Source organism: Sphaerodactylus townsendi, linkage group LG04, assembly GCF_021028975.2.
Source record: "Sphaerodactylus townsendi isolate TG3544 linkage group LG04, MPM_Stown_v2.3, whole genome shotgun sequence".
In the NCBI taxonomy this organism is placed as follows: Eukaryota; Metazoa; Chordata; class Lepidosauria; order Squamata; family Sphaerodactylidae; genus Sphaerodactylus; species Sphaerodactylus townsendi.
This window is the reverse complement of record NC_059428.1, coordinates 101,584,924-101,608,007: the sequence shown is the minus strand read 5'-3', so window position 1 is coordinate 101,608,007 and position 23,084 is coordinate 101,584,924. Positions and strand designations below refer to the sequence as shown.

At 42.0% G+C, this 23,084-nt stretch overlaps 1 protein-coding gene across 4 annotated transcripts in view; it reads right to left on the bottom strand.

Annotated features, from left to right (window-relative positions):
* Positions 1-23,084, bottom strand: part of RASA3 (RAS p21 protein activator 3) — a 211,123-nt gene that overhangs the window by 26,492 nt on the left and 161,547 nt on the right. For all 4 annotated transcript variants that reach the window (XM_048492563.1, XM_048492562.1, XM_048492564.1 and 1 more), the window contains 7 exons: positions 15,002-15,082; positions 13,138-13,210; positions 7,162-7,241; positions 6,123-6,227; positions 5,692-5,848; positions 2,805-2,953; positions 394-508 (listed from right to left, as the gene is read on the bottom strand). In XM_048492563.1, the coding sequence (XP_048348520.1) occupies positions 394-508; positions 2,805-2,953; positions 5,692-5,848; positions 6,123-6,227; positions 7,162-7,241; positions 13,138-13,210; positions 15,002-15,082 (760 nt within the window). The remainder of the gene's footprint in view (positions 1-393; positions 509-2,804; positions 2,954-5,691; positions 5,849-6,122; positions 6,228-7,161; positions 7,242-13,137; positions 13,211-15,001; positions 15,083-23,084) is intronic.

Here is a 23,084-nt window from a genome sequence, read left to right as displayed (position 1 = left end):
CTGCTTATCTGTGACACTGGCCAAAGGGATAGGTGAACTGCACTGCAGAGATAATGAAATATTACCACATTTTCAGCATGAAGAAATACAACCATCTAAAAATAATCACACATTTTATATGGTTGGTTGTTTCGTATGTTTGTATGTCTTCAAATGCTTTCCCCAAAAGAAAACACGTTTTTGTAAAACAAGATGTAGCTCTGCATGCAACTTAAAGCATTTAATTTCACATTAATGTTTTGACATGCAAGTGATAAGACTGACTGCCAGGGTAAGCAATCACCTGCCTCTTGTACATTAGTCTACATATCCAACAGGCTTAACACAACAAGAATTTCACTCTTTGCTCTTAAAAGGACTTCAGGTTTGTAAATTTTCTACAGGTCATCATACCTCATCAAGAATTGGCTTTAGAGTAACCTGGAGATAGTGCATCCCTGCCAGTTTCATGGTTTCATCGATGCATTTGGAAGTTAACGAGTTTCCTCTGAAAATGGTGTTTGGATCTCTGGAAGCAAAACAATTTCCCCATCATTTAAGTCTCCTAAACCATGAGTAATATCAATATAATGATATAAGATATGATGATATAAGAAATAATATGTACAGCAGATAATAACACCTATAGTACCTTCCTTAGCTAAAACAAAAGAGGTGCCAGTTGAAGGCAGTTCTCTCTCTTTTGAGATTGCGTGCAGTCATTTCTCAGTTATTGGCCCTCCCCACTAGTTCTGGTATTGCTTGTTCATGTGTTTTCATTGCATTTATCTCATCATGTCCTTTTAAAAAACTATTCAAATGTTTTAATGTTTTAATGTGCTCTGCTTGGGGGACCCTGATTGAGTGGAAAGACAACATAAAATTGTTTTAAATAAAATAATTGTTAAGTACTACTGTTTTCATCATTTCAGAGCATTTATTTTTTATTACATGGATGCAATTGCAAGTAGTAACAAGAATTAACATGAGCAAGATGCTCTTTGGGGAAAAAATTAGCTCCCCCCCCCCCCTCGAGAATATAACAGCCTTAAAATCAAGACAGAAATTCCACGTGTCCTTTAATTAATACCTGATCTAAAATCTGGAAGCCTATGTGAGAGTCAGCGTGGTGTAGTGATTAAGAGCAGATGGACTCTAATCTGGAGAACCGGGTTTGATTACCCAGGCCTTCACACGAGCAGCAGGCTCTTATCTAGTGAACCAGATTTGCTTCTGCACTCCTACACTCCTGCTGGGTGGCCTTGGGCTAGTCATAGTTCTTTGGGCTAGTCTTTGGGCATAGTTCTTTGGGCTAGTCATAGTTCTCAGCCCCACCTCCCTCACAAGGGATCTATTGTGGGGAAAGGAAGGGAAAGGAGTTTGTAAGCCCTTTGAGCCTCCTTACAGGAGAGAAAAGCAGTATAAATCCAAATTCTTCTTCATCTATTGCACGCCTTCCCATAATTTGTACTAGTCTACCATTCTGCATCCTGTTCCCTATTTGCCCATGCATTATTCCTTTCTTTTTTCCTCTAGAAGTTCCTGCCTCCAAATTATGAATCCCTTAAAAAAATGTTTCCTGTAAGACTTAATCAGGATTTTTCTTGTTTCTCTTCCCCTATAGACTCATTAGTCCCTCCCCCAAGCTATTCTTGAGGGCTGGGGAGTCACCTGGAACAAAGCTTGATGAGGCACTGATATTAAAGCCAAAAGGGAAGTGTGGAGAAATCCACTACCACCAGTCTTGCACAAGCTCTTGTTCCTGTCACAGAAGAACTCATGCAAGGGAAAGTGTGATGATTTCTTCCAGTCCCTCTTGGATAGCAGCTTCCTGAACTGAATCCCATTCCATGCCAACCTTCCTCCAATTCAGCTTTTACAGGGGAGCGCAAAGAGAGAAGGAGACGTTCTGTTCACGGTTAATTGGACCCAACCCATACACTTGTCAATGAAACCTGCCTTAAATATATATTATTTTAATTTTAAGAGTCAATAGTTGAACTTTCTAGGAACAGTCTGATTTCATGACAACTGAAGTTAAGTTACTTTCAAAGGAGGCAACCCTAGCCATGGGCACAGGCAGGATGCAAATGTTTTAATAATGAAATAAAATGATGGTTTCAGCAACAGCATGCACAGAGCAAGCTCTACCACCTTCAGCTAGAAACCCTTTACAAACTGTGCTATTTAAAGCTTTAAGTGGGCAACAGTCAGGTCTGGAGTGAGGGGGAACTGCTCCCAGGGCATGTGTGTGCCCTGCATCCCCGCCACACCCCAGAATGCCCCTGCCACGCTTCTGCAACGGCATGCGCTTGGTGCATTGTGCACATCCCCTCCCCCTAGGCCCGTGGTGGCGAACCTTTGGCACTCCAGATGTTATGGACTACAATTCCCATCAGCCCCCCCCACCATGGCCAATTGGCCATGCTGGCGGGGGCTGATGGGAATTGTAGTTCATAACATCTGGAGTGCCAAAGGTTCGCCACCACGGCCTAGGCACTACACCACTGGCAACAGTACTCTTCATTTTCTTCCTTCCAGCCATGAGTACTGCCTCAACCAAAAGATGCAGTTGTCACATTAATGCATTGCCAGTTCTGCCTGTGAAATGTATTGCCTCTCTCAGATTTCTACCCTTTTTTGGCCTGAGGCTGGTGAATCACAATTAGCCACTAACTTCCTATATAGCAAATGTTCCACTATGGAACCCTTAAGAAAAAGTATGCTGGGAAGCAAAGAATGTTTACTTCCTCTGAAGGGGTACTCTTAAAATGATTGCTTTCTACATGGGCTGACAACCTTCAAAATGAATGCATCGTACTTACTGAGTTCTTCTTACTTCTGCATTTGCAATTGCACTAATCAAAGGCACAATTTTGCCATAGTGTAAGAAGAGCCGCACCAGAGGTATGGCTGCCTCCTGTTTTTCCCTGCAGACTTCACCCAATACATGGGCAGCAGATGCTGAAACAGGCTAAATATGGAAAGAGACAAAACCGTATAGGCAAGTAGTTAACATACTTCTTATTAATTTGTGCGGGATATATCAGCTTTGTGAGGCTAATATTAGTTTGAGTGCCCAGCTGAAAAGATACTCAAAAGGCATCTAGTTGAGCTTTTTAATCACAACACTAGCAAGAAAATAAATAAATGCACTGAGCATTCATATTGTTCTTATTTGAATTCAGTAAATACTCTAGCAGTTTTTAATAGAAAAAAACTGGCTGAAATCATTATATTTCTACAAGTTTTTTTCAGTATCAATTTAACTATCCAGTCTAGGAGATGCATAAAAAACAATGCAGTGTGGTATCCCTGCTCTGTCCTGTGTTATGCATATGGAGGTAAAGCCACTGACATTGACCAGCTAATCAAATAGGAGAACACAGAATGTTAAGCAAGTCCAGTATCTACATTGGAAAGAACAGCGTTGCACTTATCTGTAACTGGTGTTCGTTGAGTGGTCTTTTGTGCAGGCACACATGGGGCTGTGCATGCACAGGCCTGCAGCAATCGAAGACTGATCAGCTTTTCATAGAGATGACGAATTCTCCCAAACATTCCCCCACCCCCCAGCTCAAAGGCAGGAAGAATTCCTGCCCAAAAGTCATGGAGTACAAAGGGGAGGGAGGAGTGTTCCCCGCAGTTCTCAATTCACCGCCTCAGAACTGCAGAGTTGGCACACCTCCAGTCAGTAGGAGTGAGTGCAGTAGCCCACAGTGGGGAAGGAAGACACATGTGCCTGCACAGAAGACCACTCAACAAACAACAGTTACAAGTGCCATGTTGTTCTTCTTCATCGTGGCTTTTCTACATGGGAAAGTTGCCAGTTTGGCTGGGACTGACATATGCAGACCCAACAGGGAACCCAGAAGATGAGTAGGTCCTTCTTTAAATAAGTAGTTAACCAAAAGGATTCTGAAGAAATTTCAAAAAGCTTAAGGTTCAGAGGGGCAGTATGCAATCTGAGAAGAGAGGAGAAGATAGTTGTAATAAGACAGTTTAAAAAAACAGTTGTTAAAGGAAGTGGCTGCTATATTTAAACTTGGGGGAATTCTGCAGTTGTAGCGTCCACTGTATTGGCATTGTGAACCAGAAACCCTAAGGAAGCGAAATGAAATAGGGAGTGCAATTGCACGTACTGATTAGAACTAATCAGCCAATTATTTGGCTTCAGGCTTTTCAGTGAAATAAAGGTTTACCCATAAAACAGAACACTTTTCTTTCAATAAAACACTCCTCCCTCATGCCATTACACACCAGTTTCTAAGTTTTATTGTATCCCTCCATTAATCACCTCTAGACTGGATTACTGTAACTCACTCTACGTGGGCCTTCCCTTGAACTTGGTCCAGAAGCTGAAACTCATGCAGCATGCCGCTGCTCGTCTCCTGGCTGGGGTTTCGAGCAGGGACCATATTACACCTGTCCTTTACCAATTGCATGGGCTGCCGATCGAGTACCAGGCCATTTTTAAGGTTCTGGTTTTAACCTTTAAGGCCTTGCGTGGTCTTGGACCTACATACCTGAGGGACCACCTCTCTCCATATTGCCCGACTAGGTCCCTCTGTCCATCAGAGGTGAACCTTCCGAGCATCTCCGGCCTGAAAGTCGACCAGCTGGCCTCCACGAGGGCCAGGCCTTTTTCAGTCCTGGCCCCAATCTGGAGGAACAAGCTGTCTCCAGAGATCAGGGCCCTGGGGGATCTAAATGAGTTCCGCAGGGCCTGCAAGACGGAGCTGTTCTGCCAGGCCTTCCTATTGGGCCAGCCGGGTTAAACCATCAAGTTTCATCATGGCCTCCTGTGGGTTTAGATAGAGAAGCCGCCATCTGGTTTTTACAGTTTTTTAAGTATTTTACTGTATTGTTATGTTTACTGAGTTAAATGTATTTAAGTTGGAATGTATTTTATTGTGGGTTTTGATGTATGTCGCCCTGAGCCCTTTCGAGAATGGGCCGCCTAGAAAGCCAAAATAAATAAATAAATAATAAAATAATGTTCATGGTTATACTATAAACATATTGAGTCCAGTGAAAGGGAGAAAAGAGAAGATATTAATAAAATATTTTTAAAGACTTGTTTCATTCTGAAATGCAGATTCTTATTTCAAATGCCTATAAGACAGTTACCACTTTATTTAATGTCAACTTTTGACATGGAACTCACAAAACAAGGAAAAGTATTATTCTTTTTTTTTTTGAAGTCACATATCTGAAGCCACCAGAATGGTCTGAAAACAGTGCTGATGCAATGCTGGGTCCCCCCTAACAACGTGGAGCAAATCTCAAGGAATATACACCTTCCTCTATGCAATTTTCCCTCCCTATAGAAAACTGTGTCCATTCAGCCTCCCTTTGATCATAGTCAAGCAATTCATCAACACCAACTTTAAGAGTAGTTAAAGCTAAGCAGAGTTTGTCTTACCCTAGTATCTGAAACTGGATTCAAACCAGTTTTAGACCTCTGTTTAAAGAAACTAGTAGTTAGCCTTAACCATTAGTAAAGACAGAGCCGACAAACCTTTAAAGGTAGTTAAAGGAAAAAATGAAGAAGCTCCAGAAAAATTTCCCACCTAGCTGCTAATCTGTCAACTATGATTATTAGGGACCCACAAGGAGCTCACACACCAGCACAATTCATTGTAAAATGACAAAACAACCGTGATGATTTAAGGAGATCTATCTGGGAACCAGAAGCAGTAAGTAAATTACCTCAACATCTGCAGATTTTAATAAGAGATCTCTAAGGGGGCTGTAATAGTCTGAAGGAAAGACATGGTCTTCTGTGTAAACCACATTCAACCGCAAGGAACCCAAGTCATCTGGCTTCAGTGCCTTGTTGCCATTATCTCTGGGCTGGAGGAAGTACCTAGCAAAAGACAAAAACCAGCAAGGGTTGGAGTGTGTGTGTCATGAGCAGATGGTAAATCCACAAATCTTCCTTCCCCACACCTTTTAAAGGCATCAAGGTATTACTGCGATGTAATAACTTGGCAAGTGTTTTCATAGCGAAATTGGGGGGGGGAGGGGTGAATTTTTAAAATTACATAAAGTTGTGATGCAATACTAGTAAATAATTTTATAGCAGTCATACAGAGTACTGAAAGTTAAGCAAATAATACAGTTGTTTAAATATTAAGCACCATGCTTCATAAGAGCTGGATTGCCGGAGAAATTTCAAAGGTAGCCTTAGTTCTCCCAGAAACTCATCGCCAAACTTCAAGTTGCTTGCATTCCAGAGGTCAATTCTGTAATGAAAGCCAACAGTTACATTGCAGTCATTTCTGCCCTTCCTGAATATCTTCAAATACCTTGCCTGCCCACTCACCATTTAGACAGGGAAAAGTATCATGCAAAGTTCCAAATAAAGTCCTGCCTTACTGCCTTGAATGGGAAAACAATGACAGGATAGTGTTTTGGAAGATATGGAAAATGGTAGTCAAAAAGGGTCTGACATTTTTAATTGAATCTACATCAATTTTTTGTGCTTTCTTTTAAAAAAGGCAGCAAAACAAACATATCAGCTAAAAATTGCCCTACCAGTAAGAATTGTGAATTCAATTCCTTATTTATTATATCACCATATGGGGGGAAACACACATCCCCAAACTTACCAGGAATTCAGAAAATGGAGTGGGCAAGCAGGCATCCCTGGCCACCATCCCATTCTGGGCAGCTCTGAGAGAAGGCCTTGAGAATGGACAACCACAAGGAGGGTAGGATACAAGGGTGGGCACAGGTCCAACATGATCCCCCTTAATGGCTGCAAGAAGACTTTCTGCAGGCAGGGTCATAGGGATGCAGGGCCCAGTATTAAGCCAAATCAGCTAAGAGCAGCAAACTCCACAGGGAGGGGGGACCAGAACAGGATAGCAGGCAATACTAGACTGGTGGCCAGGGCTCTATTTTGACCTTGGAGCTTGGGCTGTGTTTGACAGTCCCTGCTTATACTAACATAGAGCTTTCTTGCTCCATTTGGAAAATACGTACACCAGATGACTATAAAATGGTATAGCTCCACAATTTTTAATGGTATTACTTGTAATGCAAGAAACCAGAACAAAATGACCTGCATGGACTTCAGGCACTTGTGCTGGCTTCTCACAAATAGACTGCTTGGCAGTGACTGTGAGGGATTGTACGTGTGTGTGCATGTACTGTGCAGTGCGGAAACCAATTTACCTGATTTCCATCTTGTCCACTTCATCAGCATCTTCAATTTCAAAGTGGGATTTCTTGTTATAACTGCAGGGCCTAGTAATCTAGTCCAGATGAGAAAGGGTAAAATGGTCAGTATGATCACATTAGCCAGTAGAGGAAGAACTTAGAAACTGGCCCGTGGTAGCTGAATAAGCAAAGAAGGTTTTCAAAATTCAAGTGAGAGTGGCTTCTGATAATTTAATAGACAGATGTAGAAGGCATATCTGGTTTCTTATGTGGGACAGGGCACTGAATGTACACACTAACAGCTTAAAAGGACAGGGCAGGAGGGTTAACAGCAGACATAGATACTAAAGTAGAACTGGCTAAAACTTAGAAATAAGAGACCACTACCATTACAACGAGGTAAATTATGTTTGCCGAACTTTGCTACTTGATTTTGAATTATGTGGATATCGAATTCTCTCTTAAATGAAAGAGAAATGGATCACATGTAATATGCAGAAATAACAAAAAAATAATAATCTGAACATGCTGTTTTTATTTAGAAACTGAAACAAAGAAACTGTAATATTAAAAAGTTCACCAACTAATGAAGTCTACTGAATTTTTTTAAATTAAAGTTTTTATTCCTTAGTATTTCTTTTAATCTAAAATGGTTTATTGTTTAAAGGGCAGAACCTTTTAATGTTCGTGTATCGACTTGAGCGTCCTCCCTGCTGTTTTTCTTTTCTTCCCATTGCCTAATTGAGAATGATTATTGATAATAAGGCTTGATTGGCAGAAAAGACCATAACCTTTAGAGGTTGACTCACAGGCAACTGGGATATGCGTATTTTCTTCTAACATTACTTGTATAAACCATCACAGTTCCCTTGGAGTTCTGGCATCACATATGGCAGAATCATTTGTAGGCAACTTTGGGCCATAGTATGGTGGCCTGAGAACAAAGTTTTGTCATATTACATCTACATTCACAATATCATCTCCCTTTTTTACAGATATGGTTTCCCAAGGAAGAAAAGTGTGACAATGGAGAAAATAGATTCACAATTATCCCTTTACTAGCAGACTCCTGTGTGGTGATAGGTTTTTTAAATTCTTAGCAGGTGGGGATGTATAAATTCAAAACATCTCAGTAGCTCAGTCAGTAACGACGTAGGATTTTAACCCATTGAAAGCCAGAGTTTTAACCGTCAGTCACCCTGAAGGATCCAGAGAATTCAGCCTGCACTTATCTCTGTTTCCTTTGCCCCACAAGTGAACTTATTTAGGAATAAATTAGGGGATGGGACACATATTTTAGTCTGCAAATCTTTTTATGTTTCACTTTAATTAGATGGATTCATCAGTTTGTGACCACAGTAAGGACTTTCAAAGATCTTTCCAAAGCTGGTTTTGATCGTATAAATACATAGCTGTTACTGCCCCTCCCTGTCTATAGAATGCACAGGGAAAACACTCTTCATGCTATATTTCAAGCCCAGCACTGCAGAAGCAGCTGCCTATCTGCAGTGCAGGGAGAAACTATTTTTAAAATGAGGTTATCTATTATTCTGTTTTTCATAACACGAAGGCAAGAATATAACTTTGAGGTTTTCAATTCTGACCAGCCTACAACACAAAAGCCACCACTAGAGTACCCCACCCAGCAGTAACCACATTGCCTGCAACGGAATGTGGGCAGAGACGAAGCTGTTCAAAAGTCCTCCTGTCATAAATTCAAACTGTTTTTTGATGAGCTGGAGTTTTTTTTTTCCTTTCCACAAAAAAAGCAAGAGATACACACGCGCATACTGATCTAACTGCATTTTAAAAAGGCCAACAGCCATAGAAAAGACAGTTCCAGATAGAAAGCCAAATAGACATTTAAAAGGTAATGCTTGCAATTCATGGAAACTAATGGGAACTAGAAGCACTAGAAGCAGGAGTCCTTATTATGTATTTAAGTTAAATGTACCTTGGAGCCATTCAGCCCAGTAACTTGATATGTTCCAGCAGTTTCCTGTGTGTTACTCTGTTTCATACAGCCTCCTCACTGGAGATTAAAGAATCAATCTGATTTTGAATGTATTCACTACACCAGAGGGGGCAGAATACAGGTAAATCTGTTTTACTAAAACTGGTTCTGACCTTCTGTATTATAATACAGTTGTATTGGTGCAGGAGACACATTGGTCCATTCCACACAGCTGAAATAAGACGTTTTGAGGACATGCACACAAAGGTGTCCTCGGAAGGCACCCCACACAGCCTTTTTTCCTAAGACATCCTTAGGACGTTTTATTTCAGCTCAAAACATCTTTTTTTAAAAAAAAATCCTTCAAAGTGCACCTTTCCCCCCTAAGCTACCTGCAAGACATCTCCTGCCTGGCAGTGTGAAATGGAGAGCTCAGGAGGCATCCTATGTTTCCCGCCCGACCATTTTGCTCTCTGGTCAGGTTCACCTTCAGCTTGTGCCTGACATTTTGTGTGCAGCTGAAGGAATTTTCCCTGCCACTATTTGCTGAAGGTTGCTTCAGAACGTTTGCTCTGCAGACTCTGATCCTGGATGCCTTTTCAGCCCAAAACATACATAGTTGTGCTCAGCTGGTTCTGCCGATTCCAGCAATACATAGTTTTCCTTTACAATTTTTTTTCAAGGAGCTATCTTCATAGCAACGCAGATACACATAAGAGAATCTTAGCCATTCAGAAGAAGGGTCTGCCGCCCATTGAAAAGACTTTTTTTGTGCTTTGTGGAATGGACCATGCTTTAAGATCAGGCAATCAATCTGGTTGAGACAGCCCTGCCATCAGCCTGGCTACTTCCTCCCCACCTCCCACACTCACAAAGAATGGCAGTAGCAACCAAATACCAGAAAGCTGAGCAGAGGCATTATCACCACATTCTCATCCCCTCTGCTCCCTTAGCAACCCCACCAGTGAAAGATAAGCTGGGATCCACATTATCTCTGTCCTGGGGAGAAGAAGCCCTGCCCTATATAGTACATCTCATGCTTGGCACTACACTGCCTAGGAAGGTGGGAAGGTTGGAGACAGGCCTATTACCCATGACCTTACTGTGGATGCCACAGCTGGGTTGTCAAGTAAGGTACTGCCCCTTAGAGTGCATGAAGTAGAGCAAGAGGGCTATTTTCTGGGGGATTTTTCAAAACAGATACGGTACATCTAGAAAATGTCAATTTTATTTAGCTTGGGGGCCAAAAGGGGTCCAAGTGTTCCAGTTATTTATAATTACAATGATAATTTTATTATAATTATCATCATCTTCATTTAAAACCCACATGTCTCACTGAGACGGAAGGTGGATTACAAAATATAGACGATAATTCAATCAGGCAGCAATAAACCACACAGTAGGACTGGGATTACAGAAATGGAAAAACAATCCAAACAAAAACTGGTCTAAAGCCTGAGATACCATGACAAAGAGACGGGGTACAGAGGTAGACGGCATTGCAGTTAAAAGGGATGTGATATATACAGTAACTCTACATTACTGCCCCTTTAAAAGCAACCTCCTATGCTGTTTCCATTATATGACCATTCTAATCAGTGGTGGGATTCAGCAGGTTCGCACCTCTTCGGCAGAACCAGTTGTTAAAATGGTGCTTGTAAACAACCAGTTGTAAAATTATTTGAATTCCACCACCGGAAACGGTTGTTAAATTATTTGAATCCCACCACTGATTCTAATCCCTAAACATTTTCTGTTCCCTACAGTCTGAGGAATGATAGAGGCATTGGGTGGGGTGGGGGGGCTTCATGACCATCTTGGAAAGGTCATGCCACACAATGGGAGCCACTACAGAGAACGTGCCCCTCTTTGGTATAGAACTGTTCAAACTAGAAAAATGGTTGTTTGCTGTTCTGAGCTCATGGGACACAAATCTAACACATAAAATAAACAGAGAATTAGATGGTTTAATTGTTAATGGAAAAATAAAAGTATGCAGAATGTATCTGCCTCTCCAAACTGGCCAGTGGATGGGCTACAAACCACTAACTTGCCCATGGTGCTGCAGGAAATTCAGACTAATTCTGATCTGAAGCTTTCTCTCTTAAATGGTAAGGTGCAACCTACAGATTTAGGAATTCATCAGACATGACTTTTGCCATCTGAATCTGAGATATTACACACTCATTTGCACTATAGTCACTGCTCGTTTATGTAGGCTGAAGATCCAGGACTGACCTGGAGCTTCTTCATACAGGCTGTAATCTGCAACATTATCTGCTCAGGCCTAACCTGAGTTTAAGTGGTTCCTGCAGCTCTTACTGGTGTCCCCGTAATTCTCTCCTTGGCCAGAAATCAGATTAGATAGGGCACACGCTGGATCTATCCCTAATGTTGGAGTTCCGGACCTGCAAGCCTGTAACAACCGTAAATTCTTCAGAATCTCATAAGGTTATGGCTATGCCACTCAGGATTTTAATACTGATCTCATTTCATTTACACTGCAAGGCAGAAATCAAGCAGCTTCAAGATTAACCAAGTTGATTCCAGCATCAGATTCCACAAGCCTTTTATTGGAAGAAAACAGCAACCAATCATTGTCCTTTTTAAAGGTATGGGGCAAGGAGAGCAGAACCAGCAGATGGCTGATCCAAGTCCCTCCCTGTGGTTTGTCACCACAGCCCCTCTGCACAGAGCTGTATAGCTCACTAAGACAGGAAATCCACAGTTAGCTTCACTCTCACAAGACTTCTCTCAGGTGCATCCCTTGCCAAATGGCAATGACTTGAGAAATGGGGACAATACTGACATAATGATTGCTCTAAGGATCATCAATCCATCAATAAATTTTACTAGGATGATCCTAAATCAGCCCACAAGAATTATCAATACATACAATGCAGTTTTGAGTATATGGAGTGAACTACACACTTAGGGCACTTTTGCACAAGAAGAATGCACTTTCACAATTGTTTGCAAGTGGATTTTGCTATTAAAATAAAATAAAATCCAGTAAAATCCAGCTGCAAAGTGCATTGGAAGTGGATTGAAAGTGCCTTATTCTGCATGTGTGAAAGTGCCGTTAGTATTTACAAAGGCAAATTCTCTCTCAGCTGGAATGCATTCACGACATGCATAGCCTTACTAAATCTAAGCCCGCCCACTCCCATTCCCAAAACAATTTTGAAAAAGCAGGCCTTTTTTCTACCCTTTTGGCCTTACATCCTGTTCCCAGTAACCAAGATCAGCATCAGTAATTTCACTTGGCTATTGTATGCTAGCCAATGTGAAGACTCACTCAGACATCCCAATCTCTACAGCAAAAGTAAACAAAAACAAAAACCACCCTTTACAAGCCCTTTCGTATATGGAAGAAACAACATCAACCAAAAAAAGTCTTGCGAACACCTTTAGAGACTGGATTGCACTCCTGTGTAAAGTTTGCATGGATTCCTACTGTGATTGCCAAAACAAAAGAAATGGGTGGGAGTGGCGTCATTCTGAATGATGTGAGGCTTTTCTTTAAAAAAAAAGAACCCTTACACAAAGTTCTCAAGAATTTCTATGGCTTGGAAGAGGTTTCTATTGAAGTGAAGGGAGCTTTTGTGTTACAGCGTGTTGGCAAGCAACCAAAACCTTCATTTTTTGAATGGCTTGCCACTACTGCTTTAAAGCGTTTTACATTTCCTGTGAGGCAATCCTCCCACCATTGACCAAGAAAGACAGGGTGGAGTGGCTCTAAAACCACATTCTGGGAAGCAAATCACTCAGCAGCACTAAATCAAAGCCCGCTTGGTTGGTTAGAAGAACCAACCAGGGAAGCAGAACCGACCAGCTGAACTTTACTCCAGGCACTTGAAAACGTGAACAGAGTCCATCTTGTGAATGGAGAGCCGGGCCTAAGATTTTTGGGGGCTTTTTACTGTCCTTTGGAAACATGGTTTCATAAAAGGTAGCAGGCAGCACAATGGGGAACCACTAGCCCCTTTCGATAGCCCTAGACTGCATTTTAGAGCCTGCCCTTCTGAAATACCAACCTCAAAGTAAAACACTTCATCAAACTGCGGATTGTTGGTCTTCTTTTTAACTTTAGTCTTTTTGACTTCTGACCTGAAGAAAAGAAAGCACAAAGCAAAAAAACAAAAAAAAACGGATTCCTCCAAAGATGCGGCACATTGTTTTTTTACAGCTTCTGGGACCTACTCTCCTTTCTACTCCAATTTTTATATGCTTTGGGACCTTCAATTAAATCTCACGTAAGATGAATCTGAGAGGAGGAGCCTTTTTATTTTAAATCCCACATACCAAATTCAGAAGTCCCTGGATAGAAAGGGATATTTTAGCAGACAAAGAAGGGGCAGCCTTCATTAAAGGGAAGTTCTGCATTCAAGTCACAGCAGAATCTCCCATTATTTTCTGTGGACTGTGTGGAGATGAGGGGTTAATTCCTGATCTCACTGGATGTAAAAAGATACAAATTAAGCTTCAAATTAGCTCTCAGCACAATTTCCTATTATGCATTCTCTTGTTATGAAAAGAGAAAGAACCCAAACATAAGAATTAAAGCTACTCCCCAAAAGACACTTTGATGTATCTTAAAACAGTTTACTAGATGAGTTATGTTGCTACAGCTATGTGTTTTTATACACATGCACTGAACACATATACTTAGGCTTAGCTAATTTGCTCAGGAGATACTCTCCATGCTTTTAGGACAGATCTAAATATCAAAGATTTGAAAATTAAAAATATCCTAAAAGATTCTTGCCTTACTTAACTCCGCATTTTTATATAAACCATTTTTTGAAGTTTTGGGCAAATGATAAGTGCATTTTTTTTAAAGTGAACAGAGTGTAAAATAAGAACCAAAAAAGAAAAGCAAGACTTTTATCAGTAATGAAGCTAAAGATTTAATTTTATTTAGATGGGTAATGACCAAATGTTAAAAATTGTTTTTAGGGTTAATTTTTTATTCAGAACTAGCGGGCCCGGCCATGCATTGCTGTGGCTGAGTCTGGTGAAGTGGAAAAGAAAGAAAAGGGGAAGCGAACGGTTCAAACATGTGTCATTGCACAATGCTTGCAAGGGAGGGGAGGGGCAAGGTGCCCCTCCCTCCCCTCCCTCTCTACGTTCCCTTACATGGCACCCATACGTCCCTCCCCAACATTCACTTTCCCTCTACTGGGGTGGGTAGGCCATGTCCAGATGCCCAGATCCTGTCTCTTTCCCACTCCCTTCCCTTGCAGAGTGATTACCTAAGCAGACAAGCACGCAGGAGGCATAGGCTATATGAGTGTTCAAATTTCAGAATGTTTGAGTCCAGCAAACCCCCCAGACCCTCCCCCACCGCCCTTCCTCCAGCTAGGAGTGGGTAGGCCACATATCCAGATGGTGGACCCCATCTTTTTCACTCCAGATGTGTGGTTTTCAAAGGAGGCATGATTGTTTCCCACTTATTATCAAGAGGGTGTTGCTTTGGCCAGCCAACCAGATGGAGTGCTGTTGCTGGAGACAAGACTATGGATTCCAATAGCCTGTTACAGGTGTAGCATGTGCACACACAATACCACAGCACAGCTATGATATATACACAACAGGAGGTATGGAAACCAATTGCCTTATGGAAACCTGGCACATGTACTTGCTTAGATCTGACGTTATTATCAAGAAAATTTCAAAGCAATCGGTCCAGTAGTTTGGGAGATTACCTGTCAGCAGAAAAACACACCGATAGATTTTTATATATATAGGAGACAAACTGAGAGTCCTTATGGAATAAGTATTTGGTAATTTGATGATTTTTTCCCTTTGTGCATATTTTGGTCTTGGAAAGATTTTGAAGTACTAAGAAAATTTTAAGACCCCCTCCCCCCCACAAAAAAAAATGAACAGAGGGCTAACCTGCATGGTCCTGTTAGCGTAACTGTTGCATAAGGATCACACTGTCCATTAACTATTGGCAGACCTTGACATTCTAGAACTCTGAATAAAGGGAAAAACATTATTACGTAAAGTAACAGCATAAGGCACACTTGAAGACACAGGACAGTCACTTAGAGATGTTTAACATCTATATAAAACCACTAGAAGAAATCTCCTGGGTACCTGGAGTGAGGTACCATCAACAAGCGTGTCCCTGTCCTTTGGAAAATATTGTGACCTATGCTCTTCATTACATCTTATTAGATTACTATAATGCTTTCTTAATGAGGTTGCCTTGAAAATGGAAATTTGAATTGGTCCAAAATTCAGTGGTCAGGTTTTAGTAAGAACTGGACATCCCTATGCTAAAAGAATAGCACTGGATGCTTAACTATTTCCAATCACAATTCAGAGTGCTGGTCCATACTTTTAAAAGCCCAGTCCTGAAGTGGAGGAGGAAACGACTTTAGATGTTAGTTCAGGGCTGTACCAGCATGCTTGCTCATCCTGCCGGCATAAGTGGCACTTTTGCCAGCAGGGAGGACAAACTGGGAGGTGGGTGGCCACCACGGAGGTCCAGAGCATCAAACTCAGAAGAGAGCTCTGGTTTCAGAGTTGTGTCAGTTATCCCTAAATGGACACTGTGGCACACTAGGAAAGAGGGTTTAGAGTGTGGAGACCAGTATTTAAGTGGACTTCTACCAGACTTTCACGCAGGGAACGTTCCCGGCATGGCCGACAGACCTATGCCACAAAAACAATGGTGTTAGTCTGTTTCTTCAATAAACCGCTTTGGGCAGCAGGCGGGATTTTGAGTTTCCCTCCTACCTACATCACCTGGATCCCCTTTGGAGGCAGTGTGGAGCCACCTTTGCTACGCCACTACTGGCTGCCACAGCACTCCCCCACCATGTGAATTGCGTGGTAAACCCCTAAATGACTTGGGACCAAAGTGCTTGAAGGACTATCTCCACTTGTATTGTCCAGCCTCCTTCCCAAATCTTTTTCTCTGTGCCCCTGCCTGAAGATGTGATGTGACTGGCAGCTAGAAACAGAGCCTTATCAGTAATGGCACATCACCCCTGAAACACCCTTCCCCTTGAGGCTTGACTAGCACCAACCTTACTGTAAGGTAGCGACATGTGTATTATCACCATTTTAAGGGAAAACATGGGCAGCGATAGGTGTATTATCACCACTGTAAGGGAAAACATGGGTATTAACATCTTTTTGAAATGCATGCAAAGGAAGAAACGGATCACAGTCCCCAAAAATGAATTACAGAACTGCATGTAACATACAGTTCCACCCTAGGTCTTCCAGCAAGTGATAAGCAATTTGCACTTGCATGCATGCTAAATGCAAAAAACATAGTGGTGGAAAAAGTACACATCACACCCATTTTAAATATTATTTTCTCCTTGCGGTTGTGGAAAACTACACTTCACCCTCTGCAAATATATAATTTTGAGCTTACAAGACATTTGTAGCTGAAGTTTATCTAGTACTCAGCGCAGATACTTGTGTTTATTCAGTGTTTACATAACTGTACATCACAGGGATATTCTGGAGGGCAGAGAAGAAGCCTACAATCTATAGTTCAGGGTTGGGAAGGAGCCAATCAAATAGATGCTTTTTGCACTCCTGGGAGCCTTTTTTCAAAATAAAAGAGTTTCTCATACTACAGGTTGGTAAACAAACACCATTGAAAACCAAGTGAATAATATACCACTGATTTATTAAACCACCACAAAACTAAAAGCTACTGAATAGAGATGTTTCAGGAAGAGCTTATTTGACTATGACATGTTTATACTTTTTTGGGAAGGGCACAATGGAGATGAGTTAGCTCCAAAATACATGTTAGGCAGGAAATCTGTGATCACATCCTCTCACTATTTTCCATAGTTTCAAAGGAGTTGGTCTGGTGTTCTAATACTGGAGAATGGGGGTTAAGCCATTTTCCCATTGTTGTTTTCTTAAAATAATCCCAAAGCTATTGTTAACTAAGTGTGGGGGAGGGGGAGGTACATCATACATACTGCATCTTATAGCAGCTTTGGAGGACAGGCAGGAAATTATGCCAACTTCATATGTCTGACCTAATGTTTCTAATGATCTAATGAAGCAATTGCTTCAAAGACTTAAAAACGTCAGGGAATTCCAATGATACATTTCTTACATAATGTGTATTTTGACCCTTGTGAGAAGTGGATGCCTGGTATAAACCATCCCGCACCCCACCCACAGACCCCTGCGGCCCCGCCTTCCATTCATTACTGGAGTTCAGGCACTATCATGTCAATGTAAGGATATTTTTAATAAGGTGTGGCTGAAGGGAAGGAGAAAGTGGCAGAAGGACTGCGGAAGGATCCAGAAAAGTGATGGTGACAGAAAGAAGGAGAAAGCAGCAATGGCAGGAGTTGGGAGGAAGATGCTGCAGAGACAGGGAGACAAGATAGAGGCAAGAAAAACAAGAGGAAGCAAAAGCCAGAGGGAGGGACAGGATTCCTCTTTCCACAGGACTATCTCAAGGGGTGGGGGGAAGGCGTGGACCTAAGTGTGAAACCAGTATTCACCCCAAAATATTTATTCATGTTATTCATAAAACTATTGCCCATTCCATACACATTAGAAAAAAGCATAATAGATTTCTGATATCTACTATTCCTGACAAGTGCATTTTTTCCGTTTCAGTCATATCACAAAAATGGTATGACTAACGCCATTCAACAAAATATCTAAACATCTAAAGGTCAGAAGGCATTAAAGAATCCATTACACACTACAAAATAACAAAGTGTATTTTCGTATCTTAAAGACCAATTCTGGTACTGTGGTACAAGCTTTTGTAAGCCAGATATGGTGGGCTCCAAATCTTTGCCAAATATGGTGGGCTTCTGCTCACAAAAGCTTATTTCACAATTCCCTTTTAACATGCCAGAAAACTGTTTTTTTTTTTTTTTGGCTGCAACAGACTAACAGGGCTATCTTGCTGGCACTTCGCTTTCTGTTTTTTCCCCATTCATGCAAGAGCATTTTCTCATAAAATTCTATAAGTACAGCAGAAAGTGTTACTTGCTGGAGTAGCACTTAGCTGTAATCACTATAGTCCTTTTGTGTGCACACAAAGAGACAGGCAGATAAAGACCTAGTTGGTACTCATGTTACTCAGGTAGCATGTAAGCTGCAGGAATGTCACTCTTCCTCAGTAAGTTTCCCAATTGCCCAGGTCTGGTGGGGAATTCTCCATCCCCAATCTCCTACCCTTGAGAAACTGGGGAGCCCAAGAAAAAAATGGCTTCCAACATAAATCTCTAGGAATTTCCCCTATTCTTTGCAGACTTTATCATAGAAATTAGGGGAAATTCCTAGAAAGCCATCTAGAAGTGATATTACATCACCCCAAAGTCCTCCCTCCTCAGGCACCTAAATCTCCCAGCATCTGCCTAGGTAGTGTTATGAACCATACTCCTCAGATTGCCACTATAATGTGAGGAGCCCTGAACCACACAGAAGGACTCGTGCTGAGGCTCTTCCCTATTATAGTTTCAACCTTGAATTAGGGTAAAGCTTGTTATGGGGAAGAACCATCGTATGGGCCCATAAGATGGGCATCGTATGGGCCACAGCTTTTTATGCTACCTCAGTGGCATGAAATAGAAAAAGCTGCTATAGCTCTGTCACTACCAGAGAGCAGACAGCAAGTATCTTGGATTACCTGGAGATTGTGGGAAGAGAAACTGTACCCATATTTAGACTGAAGGGTCAAAATAATGTAGAGGTTCCACCACAAAATAATTTATATTTGAATTACAGATAAGCGATTCTATTCAGCAGTAGGCTGAAAGGAAGTCAGCTGAAACAAAAATGCCTCCCCCCCCCCACCAGGCTTTACTTTTTTTACCTCTATCTGAAGGCCTCCAACTGTGATAAATGAAAAATGTCATTTGAAAAAAGTTGCCTTTCTCTGACAGCCTTCAGGGTTCTCCATGAGACAGTTATAAAAGTAGTTACATTTATTTAATTTGCAGATTGATGATGAATCAATGGTATTTCATCACTTTGTATTCACAGGCTGCTTTTACAAAACCTTCTCTGAGAAAAGTCACCCTGCCCCCTTCAGAGCAATTCCTAGCAGGGAGTCAGGAAACAGCTGGAAAGGATAAAAGGGAGCAAGGAATCATTTCTACAGTAATTAATACTCCATGCCTCATTCAAAATGCTCTCATTCAAAATGCTTCAGTGTCAAGCTTAGGTAGCCTTTGGGGGGGAGGTTATTATAGATGTTTACATGTAAACGACTCAAGACTAAAACAACACAGAGACAAAAGTAAGGCTTAAATATTTACCTATGACAAAGAGCCCACTTGATTTTGTATTCCCCTTAGGATTTGCGCCACAACAAGACTTTGAAACTTGGGCTTGCACAGTTAAGTCACACCTCTTATTCCTCTCTACTCACTCCAGGCAAGAGAAAATGAACAAACCTTACCACAGAGTATACATAAGAACATAAGACCTAGCCTGCTGGATCAGACCAGAGTCCATCTAGTCCAGCACTCTGCTACTTGCAGTGGCCCACCAGGTGCCTTTGGGAGCTGACGTGCAGGATGTGAAAGCAATGGCCTTCTGCTGCTGCTGCTGCTGCTCCTGAGCACCTGGTCTGCTAAGGCATTTGCAATCTGAGATCAAGGAGGATCAAGATTGGTAGCCATAGATCGACTTCTCCTCCATAAATCTGTCCAAGCCCTTTTTAAAGCTATCCAGGTTAGTGGCCATCACTACCTCCTGTGGCAGCATATTCCAAACACCAATCACATGTTGTGTGAAGAAGTGTTTCCTTTTATTAGTCCTAATTCTTCCCCCCAGCATTTTCAATGAATGCCCCCTGGTTTTAGTGTTGTGAGAAAGAGAGAGAAAATTCTCTCTGTCAACATTTTCTACCCCATGCATAATTTTATAGACTTCAATCATATCCCCCCCCTCAGTCGTGTCTTCCTCTCCCAAACTAAAGGAGTCCCAAACGCTGCAGCCCTCTCCTCATAAGGAAGGGTGCTCCAATCCTTCAGGAAATCATCCTGGTTGCTCTTCTCTGCACTTTTTCTATCTCTTCGATATCCTTTTTGAGATGTGGCAACCAGAACTGAACACAGTACTCCAAGTGCGGTCGCACCACTGCTTTATATAAGGGCATGACAATCCTTGCAGTTTTATTATCAAATCCTTTCCTAATGATCCCCAGCATAGAGTTTGCCTTTTTCACAGCTGCCATGCACTGAGTTGACATTCCCATGGAACTATCAACTAAGACGCCCAAATCCCTTTCCTGGTCTGTGACTGATAGTTTGAAAGTAAACAACCACAAGGGCTACCAATTGGGAAGCCATTTATTAATTGATTTATATACCATCTCTCTCTCTCTCTCTCTCTCTCTCTCTCTCTCTCTCTCTCTCTCTCTCTCTCTCTCTCTCTCTCTCTGTGTGTGTGTGTGTGTGTGTGTGTGTGTGTGTGTGTGTGTGTGTGTGTGTGTGTGTGTGTGTGTGTGTGTGTGTGTGTGTGTATGGAAAGAAACGTAGGGAAGGAGGAACTACTACATTTCTAAAGGTCCTGTAATCAAACCTGCAGAAAGTACATACAGGAAAACAATCATGTCAGTATTAATATATCTGTTACTCCTTCAGGAAGAATTCTCTCCTGTTGCATGCAGGAAAGCACTTTATACAATTCTAATTTACCAGCTACAGGTCTCCATGTTACTGCCACAGCAGAGGCATATCGGGGGGGGGGGGGATGATGCCCGGGGGCAACACCTAATCAAGCCCTCCCCCCATGCCCCACTTACAGTGGCAGCTCTAGCGGACACCTCAGGCAGGCACCATGAGGGCAAGCTGGCTCCTGCTGTCCCCATCAGCAGGAAGGCTGGGGAGGGTAGGAGACCAGAGCTCCCCCTTTGCAGGGGGAGGGATCCTGGCTGTGTGGCGGGGCCCGGCCTTGGCGCCGGGCTCCGCTGGCGCAGCCAGACAATGCTGGTGCGATCCCTTGGTGGCGGAGAGGCCTCCCCATCATACGGCTGGGCCCGCCATAACACGCCGGTGCAATCCCCCAGCAGGGAAGAAGTCTCCTGGCCATGTGGCTGGACCCAGCCTTGGGTGCCGGTGAGTAGTGCCCTGGCACAGGTGGAGCAGCTGGGCGTCAGCTGGGCTGCCACACCCAGTGCCCCCCTCACATGACCAAAAGGCATGCGCCCAGGGACATGAGTTACCCCATGTCCCTATGGGCGGTATGCCCCTGTGCCATAGACTAACAGCCTGTAATGTTTGAACCTCTTCTCAGGTCTAAAAACCTAGAATAAACATGTACTGAGAAGTGGCAATCATCTAAGAGTCTAGATATGCTGGTGGAATAGTGATAGGCTCTTCCGAGCATTTTTAAAAAGTGAATTACAGCTGTCTAAAGAGGACTTAATCCTCATAATGCCACCACCTGAGAACTATAGGTGTTTTACTGGGGGGGGGGGAACCTCTCACCAACACACATTATTAACAACCCCGGAAGGAGATGGACTGTACTTAAAACAAAACAATGACCAACCTCCCCCCCGCCTCAAAAAAACCAGAAGAAATCCAGTCACAGATCTCCCCTTGCATCATCAGCTTTGACACTGAGGGTCCTTGGGAGGTGCTTACTGCTGTTTCTAAAAATTTCTACTGTTACTTTTATGTCCATCCAGTGTCCCCAACAAGGAGCTGTTGACTCCCAGCAGAAATACAAACATCTACTTCTTGGTGCCCTTCCTCACATGAAGCAGGCCTGAAAAAGTCAAGCACTATTTGTGATATTTAATAGAGGAAGCAGGAAAAAAAATTCCTCCCAATCATAAAATTCTCCTAGGAGAGAGATCCAATTCATTAGTAGTTTGACTGTTTTATGAACAAATTATGAACAGTGTTGAAGTTTTTTTTTCAAAAAAGTCATTCAGAAAGTCTTTCCAATCTCATTTGTAACTATAAAAAGTCAGATTACATTTTATTCACTGAAGAAGTGTCAAGAATTTTAATGGATGCACAAAGAAAGAGGTACTTAGTGGATTCACTTGGCGGAATTAAAAAAACATGTATTAATATAGTAATAATGGGTTTTGATCACCAAAGGGTTATGCACAAGTTAACCATGGGCTCAAAATGTGAACAAGAACAGTAGCAAGGAAGGGAGAACTTGAGTAGAAAAACTGGTTGGATTCACTTCTAGTGTTGTTAATTTCAAATGAGGGTCTGCTAGAATCACGGCTTTTTTCCAGGGAAGGAATTCTTGAATAAAAAGAACTAGAAGAAATGTCCTAAATTTGGAGTGGATAAATAATAATCCCAGGGAGTTAGAAAAAATTGTGAAAAAACTGGGTGTGAACCCTTGTAAAATAGCAAAAATTAAGACTACTGAGAGAAAGAAGAAACCATCTGAGCTGGATAGTTAAGCAGAATCCTGCATATGGACTTTAAAAAAAAGAATCACATAAAACTATATAACAGGTGGAGAAATTTGGTAAATGAGTGGAGCTGGGGTTTTAGACCAAGTCAGCAAATGCAAAATGAAAGAAAAGTTACAGGATATCAGGAGACTGCTTCATAATTACTTATCAAAAGGGAGGGGGATCCTTAATTCACTTCAATTTGTACTTTTACAGGATTATACAATCAATAGTAAGGATCACAGGTTGAGGCATATTCAACAGTTTTGGAAATAAGCAGTGACTGATCCCACGGAGGGTGGAACTTGAGGTAGAGTTCTGAAAGCTGAATATACAGGAATAACATACAGGTGACTGCAAACACAGGCCTGGACTGTAAGAAAAAGTGGTAAGGAAGTGAAATTGTTGGGAAAACTGGCAGGCAGAGGAAGGAATAAGCACGCTCTTACAACTCCAGCTTGGGAAATTACTAGAGGTTTGGGGGTTTCTGGTGTTGATGGAGTTGATGGGAAGCGAAAGGGGGTCTGCAGGGATGTGATTCCAGAGAGTCTGTCCTCAGAAGCTCCACAGAATCTAATCTCTATAGTACAGATA